The following is a 12,628-nucleotide window of genomic DNA, read 5'->3' on the forward strand; positions in this document are numbered from 1 at the left end:
CCAAAGGTGAGTTGTAGGCGGGCGGCTGGCACAGAGGAGCAGCAGAGGTGGGCTTGATCCTGGAGGAACTGCCCCCTGCAGTGCCCAGTTGAAGCCCTTGAGTCACTCACCCCTGGTTAGGCTGAAGCCCTGGATGACTAGGGGGACTGGGGATCATCCTGCCAGAAACCAGGTCACACACCCTGTTGGGTAGCCACACCCAAGGCCTCACTACACGGTACTTTCCAGGTTCCTTTACTGTGGGCTCTTAAATGTAGGGCTATGTATTACTACAAGGCAGGAACGGTGATGCTATTCTGATGCACACAGAGATTGCGGATAACAGCAGAGACCTTTCAGCAGCCTTCACTTTAGTGCCGGTGCAATACCTAGGTCAGTCGTGTCCCATAGAGCTTTCCATGGTTTTGGGTGTTTTATATCTGCCTGGTATGGGAGCCACCAGCCACGTGTGGCTGTGGAGCACTTGAAATGTTGAACACGTTCTGGTGTGACTGAGAAACTGAATGTTAACTTATTTAATTCTAATTAATTTAAATGTGAGTCTCACTGGATAGCTAGTGGCCACTGTATACAATGGTGCAGTCCTAGAGAATCATAAGAAGGTAATGGCAAATGATCATAGTTTTTTCTCTTTTTTACTTTTTAGTAGAAAACGTTTAAAATGTATATAAAACAGAGAGGATGTATAATGGAGCCCCACACCCCCCTTGTCCAGCCTCCGCACTCACCAACCCTGAGCAAGTCTTAGCAAGCCCCGCCCCCCACCTCCGCTCTATCTGTATTCTTTGGAAGCAGATAATAGCTTTTTAATTTTTGTTTTTAAACAGCTCATCATCAACCCCAGGACAGAGCAAAACTGTTTGACCTTGACCTTGTTTTTTTTCTTTCCCTAATCCCTGGAGGCTCTTTTGACATTATAATGCATTAAGGAACTTGGTGGCCTGTCAACTAAAACAACCCGAGTCCCTGGTTTGTATCTGTTAGAACTGCTCCGAGTTTTCTCATATTTCTCTAAGGAGGATGACACGCCATGGATCTTCTATTTAATATTTTATATCATTTAGTATGTCTTATGTTATACAGTTTAATATTAACTGGTGATGGCTCGAACTGTGCACGGGCACATTTGGGACTGACTAAAAATTGATGTCCCATCTGCTCAACAGTTTTCAGATCTGCGAAAAATCGATCCAGGAAAATTGAGTTTAATAGAAATGATTTAAAAAAAAAAAAACAACGCCATGGCACAAGCTCTAATTAGTAAAGTTTGATGTGGACAAAACTGTTTAATGGCCCAAACTGATTTGGGATAGAAAAGAACTGATCCTCATGAAAGCAATTTTGACTAATTAAAACGGAAGAACAATGAGGAACCCTGGACATGAAGCATGACCAAGGAGCCGAATGGGCTTGGTGGAACCCTCTCTAGGAAATGCTTCTGATTGAAATACTTGTATCGCAAACATCCTCAGGGCAAACAGCCAGCCAATACGTCTCTGCGGCCCCCCTTCCGTTAACCTCACTTCGCCATCTGAAGGGGGCGTGGAAGAAGCAGTCTGCAGTATGGAATGTCTCGGGCTACGTGGCAACTGCTGATCCCGAAGGTTGCTCTGAACACAGGCAGAAAATGGAGCTGGACTAAAACTGGGAACAGCTGCCCTGGGTGGTGTTCACTTTGATGTTCACCCTGGACATCCCTCCCTCGCCGAGGCCAGCAGGGGTTTTTGATCCTGCTTTCAAAGGTTTTTGATCCTCGGGTGGCTTGGGAAGGAATCTGGGACTTTGCTCCCTGAGCTGCTAGCTGGGGGATGGATTCTGCACAGCAGCACATGCAACATTCGCCGTAAAGAGGCAAGGACAGAATTGCATTTTTTTTTTTTTGATAAATCAAGAATGGGGACTTCCCATGCATGGCTGCCCCATGCGGCAGGGTCCATGGGGACCCTGTCTCCTTGGGGACGGGGCCATCCCAGCACGAGCTCTTAACCTGCTGGAGGAGCCAGGCCTTCCTGTGTTTCCTGGGTTCTCCCTTTTCCTTGGTGCTGTGCTGCCCCACGTGGATGTGGGTGTGGGCAGAAGGGCCACTGCTGACCACCCTCGGGGGCAACCCCCACCTGCCCCCAGGCTGGTGACTTCCAGTCCCCTTTACAAGGGAGTGGGGTATTCTGTCTTCCATTTCATGATTGAGTGTCCAGGGGGTTCTGGAAGCCACTTCTGGCTCCATATTGTTCCCATCACACACTGGGAGGTGCATGCAACTTGAGCCCACTCATTCCTAAGTCAGCCAGAGCATGCCCATGGGCTTCAGGTGCTGATGGCAGTTAGAAGGGAGTGGGGAAAGCCATCCGTCGGGGCTGTGCCCTGACTGGGTGTGTGGTTTTGACAGATGGGGGAACTTTGCAACTTGCTTCCCTATGTCTTATCCAGCCTCTTCCCCCGCTGTGAGGAGGGCCCACTGACCCCAAGAGCAGGTAGGAAACAGCATTGGGGTGCAGGAGAGGCTATGCTTGGAGCATTCAGGATCAGCTTCTGGGCCCCTCTCTGTGGTCTTCTGGCTCCTCCTGACCCAGTGGCCCCGGCTGTGACAGCAGCCCCCGCCCCTGTGCTCTGTGGGGGAGCCCCCTGCTGTCCTTGGTGGCTGGCATCCTTTCTCCCTCCAAACCCTCCTACCCATCTGATGTATTTAGCAGTGGCCAGTGTGGCTTCTGTTAGGCCAAGAAGTGAGACCTGACATAGCTTGACCAGTACCTCTTTGTCAGGAGTTTGTCGCCCCAGCAGGTGGTAATTAATGGAAGTTTAGCATCAAAGCTCTGGGTCAGGGTTTGACTCTTGGCCCCACCCTTGGTAGCTGTGTGATCTTGGGCGAGGTATTTAACCTTCTGGAGCCTTGGTCTCCATTGTAAAGTAGGGATGATAATTGGACTGACCTCATAGGGTAATTTTGAGATTTAAATGAGGTACTGTGCTCAGAACACCTTATACACATTATCTGACTCAACATAAATACATGCTCAAGCAGTAGCTCTTGGGATTGTCTTCACAGAATCACCTGTAGCCACAGGTACCGGTTGGTGGGCAGTCAGGCACTAAATCTGGCTCATCTTGTGGGCTCTCTCTAGAACTTGGGGCCACCCCAGCTAGAGCAGGGCTTTGGGCAGCCGAATGACAGGACCCCTCCTCAGTTTCTGCAGCTAACTGGCTGCTGTGTGACTGACCCTGTGTGAAGCTGCAGTGACACCTCCACAAGTCGCAGGTGGCAAGCCGCAGTCATGCACAGAGTTTGAGTCCCCATCTTGTCTGTGGCCCAGAGCTGCTCCTGCGCTGTGCATGAGTGATGGGTAGACTGTCCACTCATCCTCCGATTATGTCATTGCCAGAGTTACCCAGCTGGGCTGACACTGCGTGGTAGAGCAGACACAGCCCCACCAGGGGTTGGGCTCCAGTTTCCTGGCCCTGGTTAGCTGTGTGTCATCCAGCAAGTTGCCTTGCTTCATTGGGTCCTCCTTTAAAAAACGAAGGGGTTGAACTAGATGGCCTGTAGACTTCCTTCTACGTCGAACCTTTGTTGCAGCCAACACAAATGTCCAGGTGCTCTTGTCCCTTCCTGAGACCGATTGTGGGGAGGAATGGAAGTTGAGTCACAGCTGTGACTGTGTCCAATCCCATCTGGCAGCCTGGACAAAGGCAGACCTCTCTGCCCACCCCCGCACCCCTGTTGACGACACTGTTGAACACCTACGTGTTTCCGAGTGTTTCACAGTCACAGCTGGCCCGGCCCAGTGTCTGGTAAAGGTCACTTACCAAATTCATTCATAAGCAGCTTCTTAAAATTCTCTCCACGGAGCTGTTTCCATGAAAGCCATTTTCGTCCATGAGTCAGGAAGATATTTGACATTTTTCCTCGGTTGCATCTTATAGCTCAGAGCTCTGTGGGACACTTCTGAGCAGAGCCTCCACTTGCTAATGGGGCTTCTCTGCTGTGAGCCAATTAATTGCCAGGACGCCTGTGAGTGTAGGGCCCTTATTCAGATAATGTGTTCCTACCAGGGTCCGGGTCCTTTGTTCAAGTTTGAAGGTACAATCTCATTGGTTGAGCCACAGGTTTCTAGGCGTCATCTTTCACATGACGGAGAGAACCCAAGCACCAGCTCTTTTGCAGACGGTGGAATTGGCTTCTGATTCCAAGGTTGTATGTCCTATTACAACCCTGGGAGGCGATCTGGGGGTTGAGCCCTCTCAGTTGGATGTGTATGTAAACTCTTGGATGCCGCCTGAGTTTCTGTGGCTGAGCCTGATGGCATCACTGGGCAGCCTCTGACTATCCGACACCTTCCCTTCGAGGAACCTCTCCTAGGGAAGCTTTGACGTCACTCTGTCTCCCTTACATTCCCACAGTGCTTTCCACCTGTCGCTTGGCACCATGGGTCTTGTGTAGGAGTTTGTGATGAACGTGTCTGCTTTGCCAAGTAGATTGGTCCCCTGATTTTGGAGTGGGCCTGTCCCCGCTGGAGCTCAGCCTCCAGAAGGTACATCACCGGTGCGGAACCGACTACGCCTGGCGAGCGAGGGTGTGATAAATGCTTCCTCCTTCTGTGCACCTGCCTGGTTCCTCCTCTTGCACATAGTTTTAGAAAATGTTTTACAAAATGCCTTACAACAAGGCCATGAGCTTTGGGGTTCTTAGGAAACCCCCAAAGTTTTATTCCTTGGGCTTAATGATAGTAAACTAGGCTGTGAACAGCCAGAATGAACACTCATTAATCAAGGGGGGTTTGGCCAGTCTACGCTGGCTGCTATTATCACTCCTCTCAGGTTTGCAGAATAGCCCAGCTGTCTGGAGGGGAGGATGTATTATCATTTAGGGTTAAATTTGGCTTCATATGACAGAAACCCCCCAAAACTACACTGGCTCAAGCATGAAACTATTTTTTAAAGATTTTATTTACTTATTTTTAGAGAGGGAAGGAGGGGGGAGAGAGAGAGAGAAACATCATTGTGCGGTTTCTGGGGGCCATGGCCTGCAACCCAGGCATGTGCCCTGACTGGGAATCAAATATGCAATGCTTTGGTTCGCAGCCCATGCTCAATCCACTGAGCTACGCCAGCCAGGGTAGCATGAAACTATTTTTTCTGTCATGTAGAAAGTCAGGAGGTAGACAGTCCAGGGCAGAGACCTGTTTTTCATCCTTAAGAGAGTTGCCTCGTGATCCAAAATAGCTGTTGAAGCACCAGCCATTGTATTCATATCCCAGATGGAAAGACAGAGGAGCCCTCCTGGAACTCCCACTCAATGCCCATTCATATCTCACTAGCTGAAAGTAACTGGGGCACTACCTATAGTGACAGCTGGCAATAGGGTCTTTATGTCTCAGCCTGAGATGTAAAGGCTCCATTACCAAGTATGATGGAGAGAATAGATGGTGGTACAGGAACAGATGCCTAACACTTACTTGAACGAATAAATATAGAAGGATGGCGATGCCATCTGGTTTCTGTGGGTTAAGTGTAGAACAAACCCTCATGTTAGTAGTATTCAGGATATGACAAGGCCAAGCACATTTCTTTCTTTCTTTTTATTGTCACCCAAGGACATTCTTATCGATCTTAGAGGGAGCAGGAGCGAGAAAAACATCAATGTGAGAAACATCAATGGTTGCCTCTCATATGTGCCCTGACAGGGGACTGAACCTGCAACCCAGGCATATGCCCCGATGGGAATGAAACCCATGATCTTTCGGTTTGTGGGATGACACCCAACCAGCTGAGCCGTACTGGCTGGGGCCAAGCACATTCTGATACCACCATGTAGGAGGGGAGGAACCTTCAGAAACTCAGCAGGAACTTGACAGAGTACTTGTTCTGCAAGGCCCCTTAGCTGGGCCTCCTCCTTGTAGAGACCTGGCTGAGGGTGAGGAGGCACTGGCCTGGGTATGGCAGCCACCGTTTTGTTTGTTTGTTTGTTTGTTTGTTTGAGGAAAGAAGAGCTTCATGATTCAAGCAGGGAGACCCGGGGAAGAGAGTTTACTCTTAAACGTTGCTGAACTGAAATACTAAAATTTCCTTAAAAACACATGCAAATAAATCCCTTCTTAGAAAACGTTGGAATCCTTTGGGATTCATGATTGTGGGCTGGGGTTGGTTGAGGCCTGTACGAGGCCTGTGGTGTAGGCTGGGGGCAGCTTTTAAGTGACCCAGCCGGAGCTTCCTCCCTCCCCTGCATCTCATCTAGGTGGGTGGAGAGTGCCAGGTGGGCTGCCCTCCTGTGGGAGAGTCTGGGACAGCGAGTTGTGTGGCTGAGAGCCTGTTGTGCTATCTCGTCACCTCTCAGAGGGTTGGCCAGTTCTGTGGGGGCAGGCCTCCCCCACTCCCTGCCCCTTGTAGCTGAGACAGGCCTGCGCGGGCACACAGTTGTCCACGGCAGCCAGGTCCCTGCACCGCTGGTTGAAGCTTTATCTTGGGATTCTTTCAAGGCTGTCACTCTAGATTTTGTTTTGAGGTGGGTCTTTTTCAAGTCTCCTGCAGATACTGTATTTCAAAACACTGTTCCCCGCTGCCTCCTCCCTACCCTGTTTTCAGATCATCTTCATCTTTAGTTCTCCGTTCAGGACCCTCCTCCTGTAAGAAGCTGCCCTCCAGTCCCTCTGCTGGAGGTGATTTCTCCTTCACACGCCCTACTGCGCATGCTCCCTCCGTCCGGTGCCGCAGAGGTCCCGGCTTGGTATTCCGGACCTCAGATGTCCCTTCCAGACCCGTGTCAGCTTCCTAACCAGGCAGTCATTGCTCGGGGGGCGGGGTGGGGGCATGCGTGGTGTCCAGTCCGCGCTCACTGAAGGATAGAGAGCGACACAGAGCTGTCCTTGGGCTGATGGGCTCCAAGTCCGATTTCGTTCCCATCTTTGAAAAGTGTCCTCCGCTCGTGGTTTTCGAGGACTTCCTCCAAGTCCTGTGAGACTCGCTCTGGGGATGTGGGGTGGGCAGGTCGTTCCCCTCCCCAGTCCCAGGGGCTGCCCCGTATGTGTCCCCGAGTTTGTGTGACTGACGTGAGGATCTGGTTCACCGAGGGGCAGCAAGTGGCAGTGGCTTGCCTGTGCTCGGCGGGGGTTTGCCTGGGCCCGCAAGTGTGGTGACCGGGGGCCTTATTGCCGGTTTCTGATGCAATCACGTGGTCTGCCCTGGAAAGAGGTGTGTCTACAGAAGAAGCAGAATGCGCCTCAGCCCTGTCATTTTATACTTTCTAGTGCCCCCAGGAAAACAGTAAAAAGAGACAAGTAAAATTCATCTTTATTTTATTTAACGCAGTATATTCAAAACATGGCCATTTCATCATGTAATCTGTGTGGACATTATTAAGACGATAGTTATTCTTTTTTATTTTTTTACTAAGTCTTGAAAATTTGGTGTGTTGTATGCTCAGTTTGGATTCATGACTTTTCAAATGCTCGAAAGCCACACGTGGCTGGTGGTAGTTGCATGTGGTCAGCATCACGTTTGTTGGTTCTCCCACTTGACGTTCCCTGAGGGTGAGGGGGAGTTGAGTGGGTGGCCTGGGGTGGGACTCGTAGGGCCTGGAGACTGGGCACCGCTCTGTTGCTCACCAGCTATGTGAGCTCCAGGCCTCTTGCACCACAGTTCCTGCCTGCAAGCCATTGGAGTGTGTTACCCGGGCCTTTGTGCTCCTGACATGCTGTGGATTGAGCCATGGCTCTAGGCAAGGCTGGCATTGGGGACCACTGTGCCTACCCTGGGCATCATTAGTGAATGAGAACTACTCCGTGAACAGCCACGGTTGGCTGTACCTGTCTTGCAAGGAGCTGATTTGCCATCTCTGACTTTTTAGATTTTATTTATTTATTTTCAGAGAGGGAAGGGAGAGAGAAAGAGAGAGACAAACATCAGTGTACAGTTGCTGGGGGTCATGGCCTGCAACCCAGGCATGTACCCTGACTGGGAATCGAACCTGTAACACTTGGGTTTGCAGCCCGTGCTCAATCCACTGAGCTACACCAGCCAGGGCCATCTCTGACTCTTGATTGAAAGGTGATGAGTTTATCTGCTCCGCTGGGTTCTGGGCTGTGAAAATTGTCCCTTCACTACTCACCCAGCCTTTACAAGGGCCTGCGGGTGCCAGGCCTGTTCCCAGAGTGAACAGGGCATGTCCTGGCCCTTGGGACACTCTTCTTCTGTAGGGTGTGGTGGGTCAGCAGGAGCCCCTGTCACTTCCGGAGGCCTCATGCGTGTCTTTCTCATACAGGCTCAGCTGGAAGCTCAGAAAGCCACGCAGGACTTCCAGAGGGCCACGGAGGTGCTCCGTGCCGCCAAGGAAACCATCTCCCTGGCTGAGCAGCGGCTGCTGGAGGACGACAAGCGGCAGTTCGACTCTGCCTGGCAGGAGATGCTGAATCACGCCACCCAGAGGGTATGAGTCATCGTTGTGTGCATCTGTGGGAGGGTGTACAGGGGTGTGTGCACATGCATCGCGTCTGCCAGTGTCTGTGTGCTTGTGGATGTCCACATCGGGGGGGCCTGCACGCCCATGGGTGGGGTGGGAGCGGCCTTCACATGAGCTCTTGTCTGTCTGATCCAGACCGCCCCTGGTTCTGCTGAGCTCTGAGTGCGCCGTTTTCCCGGAGCAGAGGACACAGACTCCCAGGCATGTGGCCTAAAACTGCTCTCTGAAAGTCACAGGGCAGGAATAGAAAAGTCAGGGGTTAATGCCAGCAGCCTCTCCCTTTTTAATGTCACTTGTCACAGCAGTTCAAGTCCCGGGGGACCGGATAATTAATGATGGCCTTGTGCTTCCTTAAATAGAAAGCCTGACACACGAATGATTTGACTTAGGAGTCACATCGGCCGGGCTGTTGACTCTGAACAACCTCCTGCTGCCCCTGGCTGGGTGTGTGTGGCCTCGGGCCTCCTGCCCCCTAGTGGACACGATGCCCAGAGGCAAACTCAGGCTGGAACAGCTTTCCTGGGTCAGCTGATGAAAACGCAAGGCAGCGGTTAGAAATCTTGGGAATTTACCAGCCGCACAGGCTGAGAGACATGAAAAGGACACACACATGCGTGCACATTAGAGTAGCTCCTTCCAAGAAACTAGCTGAAGGTCGCCTTTCCTTTTTGTCCTCCCTGCACCCCAATCAAAGGTCCAAACTAGCCAGCAAGAAACCATTTCAGAAATCATTTGATGTGCTGTTTGAAAAAGAACAAAACATTTTTCTGTTTCTGCCTTTCTTATTTTTTTATCCTCACCTGAGGACATGCTTATTGATTTTAGAGAGAGGGGATTTCCAGGGTAATCAGTAATCAAATGCACCTCCACTGGGACGCAATTCATCTTCACTTCTAGGACTCAGATCTTTTGTATTCCTCTCAGTTTTCTACAACTTACAGGTTGTGAAATAGCTCCGGGACAACAAAAGCCAGAGGTGACCTGGGAGGACATGCTAGACAGGATGCCCAGTAATTGTTCATGCTCGTTTCAGTTTTCCATAATTTTCCCTGACACTTAAAAAAAATGTTCTTATTATACGTAAGTGAGTGAACTGCCCGTCCTGGGCTGACAGTGGCTGCCGACTGGAGGAATGCCAGAACGCGGCGGGCCTCTCTTTCAGCCTTGAGTTAAAGGCGTGGTGGGGCCTTCCTCTAGCTGTCCTGCTGGGTTTGAGAGGGTGGGCCGGTGACCCGAGGGCCCCTGGGGATCCTCTCTGTTGCTCTTCGGGGGAAAACAGGCAGCAGCCCACTAGCCTCACTTCTGTCTGTCCACTTCCTTCTGTAACACTTGTGTAAGTTGTAAGAAGAAGACAGGAACGACATTGCAAGCTGCTTCTGTGGCTGGAACTGCTTTATAATCCCTTGTCGTCTCTCCCTCCCCAGGGCAAGGCCGGCTTTGTTCTAAAGCTTTTCTTTAGGTGAGGGGAAAGGACCCACATTGTCCATGTGCCAGGGGATGTGCCCTTGAGCTGCCATGCTTTTGGCCATCGAGGGCTTGTAACTGTTGGTTTTCTTTTTTTTTTTTGTAAGAGTTTTTTCTTTAAAGATTTTATGTATTTTATTTTTAGGGAGGGGAGGAGAAAGAGAAAGAGAGGGAGAGAAACATTTGTGGTTGCCTCTCATGCATCCCTTGCACTAGGGACCCAGCCTGCAACCCAGCCATGTGCCCTGATTGGGAATCGAACTGGTGACCCCTTTGGTTTGCAGCTCCAGCTCAGTCCAGTGAGCTACACCAGCTAGGGTGGTTTTCTTTTTTAAAATTCATTTTAATCAACAGGCTTAACAGAATGTTCCCACCAGAATTTCCCATCAGCATGCTGACTAGCCTCCTGGTCATACATTTTTGTGGACCTCAAAATCTGATATGAATGATTTGATACTGTTCAAATGTAAAGTTAGTCCTTTCTAGATCTTGGATTCTTGTGTGTCCACTGGGTAATTCAGGATATTTGGGAAAGAAAAGGAGGGGCCAAACTGCAGAGATCGATTGCCTTGTAGTTCTGATGCTGGCATGGTTTTGCTTGGTGTCCCCGATCCTTGATGTCTGAGTTCCCGTGGTGGGAACCATTCACCCATCGCCTGCCCATCAGTCCCTGCTCCAAGGTGGAATTGGGAGGAGCCCAAGGTGGCTATGTGGAGCCAGGAGGCCCAAGCTGAAGGAAGTGGACTGCCTCAGAGAATGCTTCATGTTTTTTGTTTTTCCTTGTTTTGTTTTTCCTGGTCATTGCCACAGCCAATTTGGCTGTTTAGTCCTATCTGATAAAATTTTTCCAGAACAGAAAAGTAGGAAGAAGTAATCCCAGTCTACATGGAAGTTAGTTTCATCTTCGTCAGCTTGCTGATTTACTCAAAGGATATTTAAAAAGAAAATACAAGTTCTGGGCTTGGCTGGGTTGACCTCTGCTGTCCTTTGAAGGTCATGGAGGCAGAGCAGACCAAGACAAGGAGCGAGCTGGTGCACAAGGAGACGGCGGCCAGGTACAATGCGGCCATGGGCCGCATGCGGCAGCTGGAGAAGAAACTCAAGAGAGCCATCAACAAATCCAAGTGAGTCTGGGCGTGAGGACCCTTGTAGTCATTCTCTTCCGAATTTTCTCAGTCTTTTATGTGCCTTGTGCTCAGGGACCTGCCTCTCCAGAGCCCCCTGCCCAGGTTTCCCCCCTCCCTCAATATTCTGTGCCCTGGAGGGACAAGATGCTGAGTGGTAGGGTTACTCCTGGGAAGGAGAATGTGGAATTTCAAAAGCAAACCATTCCGTGGCCCATTGGCTGGGCCTGTTTACCTGTCAGTAATGAAGATGAGCTCTGTGCACAGTACACGTTGTCTGTGGACCAAGAGCTGATAAAACAGTGCAAGACTGGTTTTAATGGAGGTTTTCCCCAAGCTCTTCTCACTACCACCCCTGTGTCTTTTTATACAATAATGACTTGGAGAAAGTGCTTACTCTTGCGTTATTTCTTCTGTCGTTCACAGGCCTTATTTTGAACTCAAGGCAAAGTACTATGTGCAGCTTGAGGTAGGTGTGGCCTTTGGCTCTGTTGCTGATAGGGTTTTTCTGCAAAGCCCCACTTTTTGTGATAGACTTTCACAGAGCACATTTGCTACAAGAGGAGAGCAGAGAGACATTCTTTATTGAGTTTTCAGGCCTCAAGATGGTCTTGGCTCAGTGTTGAGTGGTCCCTGAAGTTCTCTGTATCAGTCACCTTCTGTATTGTACCGGGCTGTGGTTCTCAGTGTGTTCCTAGGCTCAGCAGCATCAGCACCAGCACCACTTGGGAACTGGTTAGAAGTGCAGATTCCTGGGCCCCCAACCCTAGAGCCACTGAATCAGAAACTAAGTGGAGTCTAGCCATTTGAGCTTTAACAAGAGCTCCAGGTGATTCTGATGCAAGCTCAAATGTGAGAACCACAGTGCTGGGGACCAGATGGCTAGAATGTGGGACTTCCATGTGTTTGACACCCATTGTTGCATCCCTGATGGGGTTTATTCTACCGGTAGTAGCTTCTGGATGATACGGCTTTAGTTTGTCACACGGATGGGAGTTGGGGGTGGTGGTGGCTGCTTTTGTATCTGGTACAGCTTTGATAGAAGTCATCGGGTCCTCAGTCATGATTGAGAGTCTTTGGAATAGAGTGATGGGCAGAAAACATGCTTGAGCCTGTCAATCAAAAGCATCACATGGCCAGTAAGGGCAGCCTTTACTTATTGGGCCTCCTGTTCTCCTGACCAGCAACTGAAGAAGACTGTAGATGACCTACAGGCCAAACTGGCCCTGGCGAAGGGCGAGTACAAGACAGCCCTGAAGAACCTAGAGATGATCTCGGATGAGATCCATGAGCGGCGGCGCTCCAGCGCCATGGGGCCTCGGGGCTGCGGTGTCGGGGCCGAGGGCAGCAGCACGTCTGCAGAGGACCTGTCGGGGAGCAAACCGGAGCCCGACGCCGTTTCCGGTGAGTCAGGGGCTTGTGTGCCAGCGAGGAGCCAACACAGCTTGTGTGGCCACCGCCCAGGCTGTGTCACCGTCACGGAAGGGCCTCAGAGTTGGGTGGGACTGAGGGCTACTTCTGGTGGCTTCCCACATTTTGTGGGACACTGATGTGTAACATCAAGATGTTATAAGTGTTCCTCAAAATTGGG

The 12,628-nt window shown here is 50.6% G+C and overlaps 1 protein-coding gene across 1 annotated transcript in view; it reads left to right on the forward strand.

Moving 5' to 3' along the window:
- The window catches only part of SH3BP5 (SH3 domain binding protein 5), a 60,663-nt gene that overhangs the window by 44,321 nt on the left and 3,714 nt on the right, over window positions 1–12,628 (forward strand). Inside the window, exons 4-7 of the mRNA XM_028518940.2 lie at window positions 8,252–8,416; window positions 10,907–11,037; window positions 11,464–11,506; window positions 12,222–12,441. Coding sequence (XP_028374741.1) covers window positions 8,252–8,416; window positions 10,907–11,037; window positions 11,464–11,506; window positions 12,222–12,441 — 559 coding nt within the window. The remainder of the gene's footprint in view (window positions 1–8,251; window positions 8,417–10,906; window positions 11,038–11,463; window positions 11,507–12,221; window positions 12,442–12,628) is intronic.

This window comes from Phyllostomus discolor, chromosome 7 (genome assembly GCF_004126475.2).
Source record: "Phyllostomus discolor isolate MPI-MPIP mPhyDis1 chromosome 7, mPhyDis1.pri.v3, whole genome shotgun sequence".
Taxonomy (NCBI): Eukaryota; Metazoa; Chordata; class Mammalia; order Chiroptera; family Phyllostomidae; genus Phyllostomus; species Phyllostomus discolor.